The sequence below is a fragment of the Dermacentor silvarum genome, chromosome 8 (assembly GCF_013339745.2).
Source record: "Dermacentor silvarum isolate Dsil-2018 chromosome 8, BIME_Dsil_1.4, whole genome shotgun sequence".
Classification (NCBI taxonomy): Eukaryota; Metazoa; Arthropoda; class Arachnida; order Ixodida; family Ixodidae; genus Dermacentor; species Dermacentor silvarum.
In genome coordinates this window covers 179669669-179681923 of record NC_051161.1, presented here as the reverse complement: position 1 = coordinate 179681923, position 12255 = coordinate 179669669, and the positions used below count along the sequence as shown (strand labels likewise).

At 49.1% G+C, this 12255-nt stretch overlaps 2 protein-coding genes across 2 annotated transcripts in view; one reads left to right on the top strand and one right to left on the bottom strand.

The window, feature by feature from the left end:
* Positions 1 to 12255, top strand: part of LOC119462600 (serine-protein kinase ATM-like) — a 111740-nt gene that overhangs the window by 43580 nt on the left and 55905 nt on the right. The window contains exon 4 of the mRNA XM_049673053.1: positions 11669 to 11783. Within this exon, the coding sequence (XP_049529010.1) occupies positions 11669 to 11783 (115 nt within the window). The remainder of the gene's footprint in view (positions 1 to 11668; positions 11784 to 12255) is intronic.
* Positions 8040 to 9521, bottom strand: LOC119461887 (amyloid protein-binding protein 2-like). Its single transcript, XM_037723255.2, is given in 1 exon segment — positions 8040 to 9521. A coding segment is annotated over 1 exon segment (1254 nt). The 5' UTR covers positions 9317 to 9521; the 3' UTR covers positions 8040 to 8062.

Below are 12255 nucleotides of genomic sequence, written 5' to 3'. Positions count from 1 at the left end.
GAAAGCAGCGACCTCAAGGGGGAAGGTTGCAAGTCCTCAAATTGCCGAAAATCCCCCCTTGTTGCCGAGAACGGAAGGCGCGGAAAACGTAAATAATGCCGACAAAACTGTGACTGCCGACCTCGCTGTTACGATTGACGGGCACGAAGTGACGGCCTTAGTAGACACTGGCGCGGACTTTTCAATTATGAGCGAGCCGCTGGCAGACAAACTCAAGAAAGTCAGGACTAAATGGACGGGCCCTTATATTCGCAATGCTGGCGGCCAGATTATGACTCCTACAGGCAAATGTACTGCAAGGCTCACGATCGGGAACGCAGCTTTTGTCGCCACATTTGTGATTCTGCCGGAGTGCTGCAAATCACTCATTTTAGGCATGGACTTCTTAAGGGAGTATGGTGCCGTTGTCAACATACGCGATGGCGTAGTAACGTTTTCTCCTGCTAACGACATGGCCAATGGAACAGAGCGACAGCGCCGCACCTTACGTATTATCGACGAGGACGTCTGCATACCGCCACTGTCTTGCAGCCTTGTTTCCGTCAGTTGTGGCACACAGCTCACCGAAGAAGCGGTCGCGGAACATGCAACCACCCTCCTCTTCCGCCAAGGAGTCGCCATCGCCCGTGGCATCGTCTCCTTAGTCGACGGGCGTACAGATGTTCTATTGACAAATTTCACAAACGAACGTCGATATATCAGTAAAGGCACCGCTGTCGTGTATCTCAATGATATCGACCACACTGAAGACTCTTTTGCTATGCAAGGAGAAGCCAAGGCTCCTACAATGCCATGCACACCTGCCGTCGATATTGGACCGAGCTTAACACCTGCAGATTGACACCGGCTTATGGAACTGCTTGAACAGTTTAAGGACTGCTTCTTGTCTACGTCGCGAGTTGGTCAAACGCCGCTGACAAAGCATCGCATCATCACGGAGGAGACAGCAAGACCCATCCGACAGAACCCGTATCGTGTAGCTCAGAAAGAGCGCGAGGCGATACAGCAGCAGGTTGAAAAGATGCTACAGGATGATGTCATCCAGCCGTTGAACAGCCCATGGGCATCACCTGTGGTGCTTGTCAAAAAGAAAGATGGTAGCTTGCGGTTCTGCATTGATTATCGCAAGCTGAATCATGTTACAAAGAAAGATGTGTATCCGCTGCCGCGGATTGACGACTCTTTAGACAGGCTACGGCATGCGCGCTACTTCTCCTCTATGGACCTTAAGAGTGGATACTGGCAAATAGAGGTAGATGAGCGTGATCGAGAGAAGACGGCATTCGTGACGCCTGATGGGCTTTATGAATTCAAGGTTCTGGCGCCTTTCGGCTTATGCTTGGCCCCAGCCACGTTTCAAAGGCTCATGGATACTGTCTTATCCGGTCTGAAGTGGAAGACATGCCTGGTGTACCTCGACGATGTGATTGTTTTTTCCGCCACTTTCGAAGAACATCTAAAGCGGCTGCTGTCAGTTCTTCAAGCCATACGGTCCGCGGGACTCACATTGAAACCTGAAAAATGTCACTTTGGGTTTGAACAGCTTCAGTTTCTGGGTCATGTAGTTAGTCAAGAAGGAGTTAAGCCTGACCCCGATAAAACTGCAGCAGTCACAAAGTTCCCTCGGCCTACGGATAAGAAGGCGGTCAGACGCTTCATGGGTCTCTGCGCTTATTACCGACGATTTATTGCCAATTTTGCACATCTCGCCTCTCCACTCACCCGCCTCACTAGAGACGACGTTGCGTTTGTATGGGGAGAGGAGCAAGAAGTGGCGTTCAACGAGTTACGGCAGCGTCTACAAACTCCGCCAGTACTCGCTCACTTTGACGAGGATGCGTCAACGGCGATCCATACCGATGCCAGCAACGTGGGCCTTGGAGCTGTCCTTGTTCAGTGGCAAGACAGTGCCGAGAGAGTAGTTGCTTATGCAAGTCGAACATTGTCACGTGCTGAGTCCAATTACTCAACCACGGAGAAGGAATGTCTGGCCGTCGTATGGGCAGTCACGAAGTTTTGCCCGTATTTATACGGCCGCGCCTTTCAAGTAGTAAGCGACCATCATTCGCTTTGCTGGCTGACCAATATGAAAGACCCGTACGGACGTTTGGCACGTTTGGCAAGAGTACGATATGACAGTGGTGTATAAATCGGGAAGACAGCACCTTGATGCCGACTGCCTCTCCAGATCACCTATAGAATCACCGAGCGCAGATGCGGATGAATGCGCAGGCTTTTTAGGGATTGTTGATGCGGCCGCCATCTCTCAGCAACAGCAAGCCGACCGAGAGCTCAACACCTTGATCGAGTTCTTGGAAGGGCGAGCTACGAAGGTGTCAAGATTATTTTCCCGGAGTCTACCTTCATTCTGTTTGCGCGATGGCGTTCTCTATAGGAAGAACTTCTCTCCAACAGGGAAGAGCCATCTGCTAGTAGTTCCCGAAGTTCTGCGCCGCGAAATCTTGCAAGCCTGCCACGACGAAGCCACCTCGGGCCACCTTGGTTACACGCGAACACTAGCACGAATCAAACAAAACTACTACTGGCCTAGGCTCGCAGACGAGGTGAAGCACTACGTGAGGACATGCCTTGAGTGTCAGCGACGCAAAGCACCACCGACTAAACCCGCTGGGCTATTGCACCCCGTTCCAGTACCGGAAACGCCGTTTGCTCAAATTGGCATAGACCTCCTGGGTCCCTTTCCACTATCTGACAGCGGCAACAGATGGGTCATAGTCGCGACGGACTATCTAACCCGATATGCGGAAACCAAGGCGATTCCGAGCGGCACGGCAGCTGAAGCAGCATGATTCTTTATCGAGAACATTGTCCTCAGACACGGTGCTCCAGCGATCATCATAACCGACAAAGGAGCCGCATTCACAGCTGAGCTTCTGCGAATTGTGCTCACGCTGAGTGGCACAGCCCATAGGAAGACGACGGCCTATCATCCACAAACAAATGGGCTTACCGAGCGCCTCAACAAGACCATCGCAGACATGCTTTGCATGTATGTCGATGTGGAGCACAAGAACTGGGACACAATCTTACCATACGTCACATTCGCATACAATACGGCACGCCAAGAAACAACGAAAATGACGCCTTTCGCTCTGGTCCATGGTCGAGAAGTCACTACAATGCTTGACGCTATGCTGCCTCATGACTGCAATGGTTCAGATGCAGATGCCGCAGATTTCACTGAATGCGCCGAAGAAGCACAACAGCTCGCCCGCGTCAGGATAACTAGTCAGCAAGAACGCGACGCACGACGCTACAATCTCCGCCACCAATTTGCCGCTTATACGCCTGGGGAAAGAGTCTGGATTTGGTCTCCCGTCCGACGCCGAGGGCTCTCGGAGAAACTTCTACGCCGGTACTTCGGACCATACAAGGTTCTACGCCGTATTAGCGACGTGACCTACGAGGTGGTTGGTGATGGTTCATGCTGCTCGAAACGTCGTCAACAGGTGCCTGAGGTAGTGCACTTAGTGCGCATGAAGCCTTATCATTCAGAGTGAAGTGGACACCGCCAAGCTATCAACTACGAGTCTTTCTGCCACGATCTGATCAGCATCGGGACGATGCTCGCTCTGGAGGGAGGGTAATGCCGCGTCGGTATTCGTGCACAAGTGCACCCTGGCGCCGACAAAGACGACGACCGGGCTGCTCGAGATTCCGGAGGGCATCTAGAGAAGAAGAAGAGATTCTTGTTGTTGGCGCCTCTCTGGTTCCTTCTCCCGAGTACGGCGCGGTGCTTCTATAATAAACCTCCTGAGATTTGTGCATCGCGACAATATAGCTTTTGGGTAAAAGTTATCTTTCTACCAAAAAATTCCCAATATGGACCAAGTTCTGCATATTTAGGACCGTATAAAGAACTCACGCCAACGTAAAGATCGATAAAACCTTTTTTAAGTGAAAAGCTTATGTTCATTCTCCATGGAAGATCCTGTCCTCGCCTGATTTAAGAAGAGCAAATTTTTTAACAATGCAATTTACAACTCCTGCTTTTGAGCTTTCTAAAAAAACTTCAGATGTTCCTGGTGGTGCCTAAATTTTCTATTGCAAAAATGTTTTACAGGAAAACTTCTTGTTTTAAATAGATAGTCCTCAATTTTTTTCAAAGAAATCGCTGATGGTGGAGCGTGAAGGTTGGAACAGTTGGCGTGGAATGACCCACATACATCAATGACATCAGCTTTCAGGTAACATCATCTATAAGGATGTTTGCAGCTTATTGTATCTTATATAAACTGGTATGCGATGATGATGACTGCTGTTCGCTGCGGCAATTCAAAACTCCCATGTCCCTGCATCGAATACGTCATCGAGCAACACTGGTCTTTCTCGCTGCTGCGATTAGCTGCACACGCATGCACAAGCCGCAGCTTACAATCGCACTTCCCCACTGACTTCTCTCGAGCATGCCTGGCTCCGCGAGCCACGCCACACTGCGTGGCCACGCGTGGCGGTGCGAAAGATTGGTGCATTCACTTCTGCACGGCGCAGGCAGGCGCAGCTGGGCGTGGCCTCCGAGATCTCCCGGCGCAATATCGGGGGGTCACGCGCAACTGCACGCGCCATATCATGCTGTGTGGCTACGCGCCGCGGTGTTAAAGATTGGTGCATTCACTTAGTGCCACGTAAGCAGCCGCAGCTAGGTCTGGCCTCAGAGACCTCCCCGGCGTGTGGGTCATGCCCTGCATTCACTTCTCCCTCTGGCTGGCAGCTGGGCGTGGACTCCGAGGTCGCATTGGCATTGGTGCAATCTCGGAGTGCGCGGCGAAGTACGCTTGCCTCCTCGATCACCACGTGCTGCTCGACCATGACGAGCCAAGTGGAAAGCGGACGCGAAAGGTGCTAAGTCGCATGTTACACACACTGAAGATTCTTTTGTGGTTTTATTCAAATTTCATCGCATGTGTGGCCACGTAGTGGTTTCGTAGGCAGCGAAGCCATCTTCGTATTTCCATGTTTACAATTGTGCGCACCACTGGCCATATATTGCAGTAAATGGCAGTAATGGATATAACGAAGCAACGGACATAACGAAGTAATGTCGGCTCTCTTTCAACTTTGCTATAACGAGGTTCGAGTGTGTTAGACTGGAAACCACTAGGTTTGTGAGGCCTCACAAAGTGCACTCCGTGTTGTGATATGATACTAGCACGCAAAATGTTTTCAGCTGCTTCACAGTTGTGCCTCGTCTTTTGGTGCACTTGTATGTTGTTGTTCTTTTTGTTTTATCTAGTGATAACACACGACTTTCATTTTTTACATCAGAAGTTGTAACCATGAAACTTTCTTTCTTTTTTAGGCTGTGTTGACAGTGTGCTTACGTTGTTGTTTCTTATTACTTTTTTTTTTACGCAAGATGTGCTGAACAAGTAAATCTGTTCGTGTTTCTCTTCTTGTTGGTGCACCCTGTGTATGCCTCTGAGTGAGTGCACAATAGTTATGTATCGAAACCCCATGTCATGCTTACCTGCTTTAATTTCTTATGTCTGTAAAGCCCCCCACTGTAATGCCGATAGGTGCTGTGGGTAAACGATAAATAACTATAAATATATAAATTTAAAAGGGGGGGGGGTACGTAGGACAAGCACAGACTCTCACTGTGTACTCACGGATAACTAGGAGATACATGACACAAACAGCACATGCACGAAAACAAAGCTATCAAAATGCCATCTACACGTGCGCGTCAAGGGAAAGTTTCCGTTATACAGGTTGACGAACTGACACTATCATTTTCTTTCCTTGATATTTAGAAAGGCTTCTTGGGCCATTCTGAAAGCCCCGTTTTCGCGCATGTGCCATGCGACATTGACGTTTCCTATGCTACATGCGCTGCAAAACATGTGGGTGAATTATGCTTATTGCAATTGGGTTGGCGGCTATAGTTGCGAATGGCGACGTACGAAGGCCCGCAAGGAGATTTGTTAATACTGGAATAGGGAACCGAGTAAGTGGCGGCATTTTTTTGTGAGCAGGGTTGGCGAGTACTGTGGGGAAGCTGCCATTGTGGGTGCCTACACTCAGTTGCGCGTACCTCACACCTTTTCTTGTTCACATAGGATCTAGCAGCTGGAAAACGTATCATATGATCATATTTTGGTGACTGAACGTCGGTGCCAAAAAATGTTTTCCAGAAACATATTATAACTGGCAAAAAAGAAGCATAACGGTATTGGGTCACTTTTTTGCATTTGCAATCACAAACGTTGGCACTGGAAAATCGTACAAAACTGGATCGTATCAACAATGTTCTGCTCTGTCTTTAACAATATTACAGTGGAACCTCGTTGATACGATCTTCGCGAGAACCAGAAAATAAAACGTATCATCCAAAAATCGTATCATCCAAAGCAAGCCCCAAAACCTACGAAAACAGGTTTACTTGGTGACAAACTCGCAGCAAAACTTCCTGTGGCGTCGAGTGATACTGCTCTGCATAGCATGCGTGTTATGCGGAGCAGCATCACTTGACATCACACGAACCGCAGCTGAGCAACCTTAAAATAGCTCGTCAGGTTTTGCTGAACTTTCTTTTTTTTTTCAAGACGTAAACAAGTTCTTTTGAAAGACGAAGCCGCCGTTTCCTCACTCAACTGCACATTTGCGATGAAGCCCCGAAGAGGGTCTCACGCTGCGAGTGCGTTGCCAGCAGTTGAGCACCAGTCACCGCAGCTGTCACGACCTCCTTCGGTGCTGATGATATCGAGTTTTTCTTTCAAAATCAGCACCTTGCGTTTCATTGACATAGCCATGGAGGTCACGGCGCCACGAGGCCAAGAATTCTGAAACAAACGAACACTGTAGAGCAACGTTACACAACGGCTATCGGACGAGGCCAGGCGCTTCATTCAGCCACGTGACCGCATCTTGCCTGAAAAGCTAACCAAAACAAGTGCGAGCAGACGATACTGCAAGTGCAAAAATAGTGATTGGGCGGGTCCGCATGATACCAATGTTCTTCCATTAATGAAGGCGCAGCTCTCATTGGTCTGCTTTGCTCACGGCTCGTTTGCTGCCGGGGCACGCGGCAATTTAATTCCGTTCGGGACCGATCCCTCCCACGGCACGAAAAAACCTGCTTCGCGGCCGCTTTTGAGGCGCACGTTTTTCCACCAGTGTCACCAGTCCTTAACTCGCTCGTGGGTCGTTGGAATGTAATTTAATCTAGTACACTTAAATGTAAAGCTACGAGTTTTAGAAATACCAGTTTGCAGTCATATCATCCAATCTCAGGTGAAAATGCGATCAAATCAACCGCATGAAAATACATTGCTCCTATGAGGCATTGGCCGGGAAAAAAAACACGTATTACGCAGAATCGTATGAACGAGGTTGCACTGTACTAGTTGTATTAATAGTACTAGAAGGTGTAACACATGGAAAATGAAACAAAATGCAAGCAAGTGCAAAGTATTGAGAATTTCTCGTTAACTTTCAAGAAGTGCTTGCAAGTATTACATTGATGGTTCTGCTCTTGTGGAATTAACTACTTACAAATACTTTTGAGCCCACATTAACGCTAACCTCCTTGGCAGCCGCACATTAGTTATGTTGTTGATAGGGCTAACCGCATGCTTGAGTGCTTGCACCTCTTAAACTCCTGTTTTGTAAAGCTTTTGTTCGTTCCAAACTAGAATATGTATCAGCTCTGTAGGATTCATTCATTCAAAGTCTCACTAGCCACCATTGAAGCTGTTCAGAATTGAACATGTTTCATTTTCTGTTACTACTCTCATCTTCCTAGCGTATTGACACGTATACATGTTTATCTTTCACCAGTGGCCGCTTTCCACCGGCTAACAAATGTTAAACGTTATCGCTCGGAGCAGGACGCACCTGTATCGGAAGTTTATAAGGCGTTCCACGCCAGGCAAAGAGGGATCCTTATGGCCCTGCAACTGAACTGCAGTGCTGATGGACAAACCATGGGCCAGGGCACTGACAGTAAGGAAAGCCAGGTGACCAACTCTGGGACTGGCAGTACACACACTTCAGGCATTGCAGAGGGCTCGATTACATCTATGAACCTTGGTGGGCAACTCTACCGCAGGCTGGTGATGTATGTGTAGGTATCCTCGGGGGGCACCTTGCAGACACAAAAGATGAATGGGGAAGCATTGTGGCCTTCACGCAGACTGTGCTGACGCAGCTGCCGCCACTCTTCTAGCACCCGTGTGTAGCGAAGCACTTGATTGGTCTTGTTCATCTCCATAGAAACCCTCAGCAGGCCCCGGTAGTCGTACTTCAGACCATATGCCTCTCCAAACAGTTTTGTTCCAATGGCAATAGAACGGAGGTAGAGGTGCTCAGCCTGCTCATAGAGCTTTATGTCATAGTTGTAGAGTGAAGCTAGGTGACCGACCGACAAGGCCACCTCGTAATCCTCAGGTCCAAGTAGTCTCTCTTTGATGTCAATCGCCTTCAGATGCATCTCTTCCGCCTCCTTGAAGCGTCGCATCGACTGGTAGAGACGACCAAGGTTTCCATAGTGCTTGGCTGTCTGAATGTTTATCTCCCCAAAGGCCTGGCATGAGAGGCGCAGTGCTGACACGTGTAGATCCAATGCTTCCTGCAGCAGCCGCATCTCTTGCTCCTTGTCGGTGTTGTCAATAGCTATCTCCTCCAGGATCAGCGCTTTCACTCTTTTTGAAGAAGCCAGGAGTAAATGGTCTTCAGGAAGCAGACGGGTCATGATCTGCATGGCCTTTTCAGCATGGTCTCTTGCATTCTGAAACCTTCCAGGTTGGTACTCGAGAACATAGAATGAGTAAGCAAGATCTTCATGTGCAAGGGCAACATAGAGGTTGTTGCCACCGTGGACACTTTGCCGTATATCCAAGACTTTCCTATAGACTCGTACAGATTGACTCACAGAGTCTGTGTTCAGCAGGTAGAAGCCATAGTCAAGAAGGGTGTCTGCTGTTTTTGGGTGTTCCCGACCAAAATGCTCCCAGGCCATGTGAAGTGCCTGCTTAATCAGGAGCTCCGCCTGCTTGAATTCCCTTTTTACAACACATGCTTTCGAAGCTTGTCGGAGGACATTAATAATTGACTTAGGGTGTGCATTGGAATTAAGGTGCATTAGAGCCTACATAGCCCATTCATATGCCTCTTTGTACTGGCTACGGCTGGAGTAGAGTGATGAGAACTCGGAGTAGAGGCCCGCCAGGTTGAGCGAGTGGCCCACATTGGTGAGCTTGACAATGTACTGCTTGGTCTCCTCCAAGGTATCCATGGCCTCTGTGAACTTGCAGTACGACTGCTGTACGTGCTGGAATGTTGCCTTAGGCAACATTCCAGCGCAGACACCCAGTGCTTGTAGTCATCTATCTTACGACACAATGAAAGACAGCTAAGCAGAACCTTCTCACTCTCACGGAACCAGCCAGCATCGCTGAGGAAATTGCCAATAGATATTCCTACAGATATTAGGTACTCAAAGGAGTAGTGGTGTGGTGAAGCATTTCGTGATGCAGATGCACACCGTCGGTGATAGGACTCGACTATGATTGCACGCTTCTGATCCGCGTTGTTCTTGGGTGGCAACTTGGGCCAATCGCTCCAGTCGTGAACTTCGTCCGGGTGTCACTGGGAAGGTCCACAGGGCGCACGACGTTGGGCTGAATCCATTGGCCCACCTGTGGCTCTCTCGCAACGGTGTTGGCTGCGATGCTGGAGTCCAAGAGCTTTGCACTGGGTGTGCAAAGCTCCTGTGCATCCGACGTATTGGCGCACTGGACTATGAGGTCGTGCCAGACGGTATTTCGCAATCACAGCGGCGCCGCGCACGACCTGAAGTCATCCACGTGGTGCGTCTTAAGCCTTTCTACGCCCGCTGATGAACTTAGGTCCTTTGTTGCTTTGTTATTTTTGTCCCTTTCTGTACGCGTGGTTTTGTTTTCGCTTTCGTGTTTGTAGCATAGGGACGATGCTTTTTAAGGGGAGGGTATTGACACGTATACATGTTTATCTTTCACCGGTGGCTGCTTTCCACCGGCTAACAAATGTTAAACGTTATCGCTCGGCGTCGGAAGTTTCTAGAACGTTATCGATGCTTCTTTCCGTTGCCTGTTTTCACCGACGCTTATGTTATCTGATTGTATGACCGACACGAATTGAGTAGAACTTTCTGGAAGACCCGCGGGCATCAAGGATTAATCTGGAACCTTCGATGACTCAGGTATAAAAGCCGACACGTTTCGCCGCTGATCAGATTTTCGCCGATCGCCGACTGTGTTCGCCGCTGTCGTTGTGCTTTGGGTGTGGCTTGCTTTTGTGGGCACGGGTTCGCCCAGTAGGGAGTCAGTTTCGTCATGCACAGTTTTGCGACTGTTTTATTCAGCGTCACTACTACGTGGCAGTATCATCAATGAAAATGCCGTTACATCGCCCATCACTTCCGTCTCGTAGAAAAATAACATGTCTCACCTTATTTAATAAGATTTATTACCATAATTCTCATAGCTTAAGGAAGAGCTACTGTCCCGTTCATACCTCGTATTGACCGTCATCATAATGCTAACCAACACTTTCATTCTTCCATTTCTGAAGCATGTAATGACAGGAGCCACTTGCCCGCCTCCTTCGCTGTGGCTATTACCGATTCGAGTGACTTTAAAAATGCACTTCAAGATCATATTGTGACCTGATAATTGTATTTGTGTTTACAGTATTTGATGTCCCTACTTCCTTCTGTAATGCCCTGCAGGTATTTAAAGTAAGCAAATTATTGAATAAATAAATTATACTTAGTAAAGACGAGGACAAATAGATTACTCCATCTCCCGCTAAAGGGAACTATGTGTGGATGCGAAGCACCGGAGAGATGGTTAGCTTGAGCGGGAGATGGTTTCGCGGTAGCGGCCCGAGCGCTCATCGCAGCGCTGCACAGGAGAGAGAATGAGGCGCTCGCACTCCGTCATTTTCATACCACGGAACTAGCGTGGCGCCCCCAGCGGAGTATGCAGCTGTCGCACCACCTGTCTAGCGCGCCGCTCCGGATTCCTAGAGGAGAGAAAGGGGTCGAGCTTAGGAGAGGAGAGAGAGGGGAGGGGACGCGCATGCGCTGTAGGGGTGTGGCATGTGGGCTCCGCTCCGTAGAGTATTCCTAGAAGAGAGAAAGGGGGAGCATAAGAGAGGAGAGAGAGGGGAGGGGACGCGCATGCGCTGTGGGGTGTGGGACGTGGGCGCCGCTCCGTACAGGATTCCTAGAGGAGAGAGAGGGGGAGGGGATGCGCATGCGCTGTGGGGGTGTGGGATGCGGGACAACAGACTGAGCCACTGGCAAGAAATGCTTCACATTTGAAAAGGAAACACACGAGCATCTCCTTTTTTGTCCTCGTCTTTACTAAGCGCTCCATTACTGCCATTCAAGGTGAACCAACAAGCCCATCTCGCCATACTTTCTTACTATGCAGCGAGCGCCTTCAGACTGAGCACAAACACTTCTTTTATTAAACAATCAACAGAGGTGTGCACTCTGGTCTCGGAATGTGCCTCGCACAGTTTATTGATAACGCATGCTGATGCTTGTCCCTCTACATGTGGTTTCCAAGTAGCAGAAGCGCTTTACACGATGAGATTTTTGCTTCCTTTACACCATTAAGCAGGTTTCGTCAGTGTTGAAACTGCCCTTTGCTTTCCTCAGGTGTTGCATTTGAACAAGGCCGTGTGCTCAACACACCGGAGACGGTGCCGTTCCGCCTGACTAGAGATGTTGTGGATGGTATGGGCATCTGTGGTGTGGAAGGAACATTCCGTAGGTACGTCCTGCTTTCACATGTTCGTTCTCAATACCTGATTGGCCAAGTTGTGCTTGTTTAATGAAGCTTAAGAACCATGATGCGTGGCATTGCATTAAAAGCAGCCATTGTCAATATCGATGATACGAATCTCACGGGGTGGGCAGGCAGGCAGTGAACTTTATTTTAGGTCCTGAGGAGCGACTCCGAGAACCCCTTACGGGGGAGGAGCCACCGCGGGCCGCTCCCACGTTGGGACGGGCAGGTCTTGCCTGACCCTCACGGGGTCACGAAAAAAATTCGTATTAGCCGAAATCGTATCATCGAAACTCAATCAAAACTAGCTAAATTAAAGAGTCGAGAGGTGAACACACTCAGGCACACGTACGTAAAAAGTATTTGCAGTATAGACCACTTATAACGTAGCCGTTTATAGTGCAGAACTGGCTACAACGCGGCCTTTTCCGACTCCCGTTTACCCTCCCATAGAACT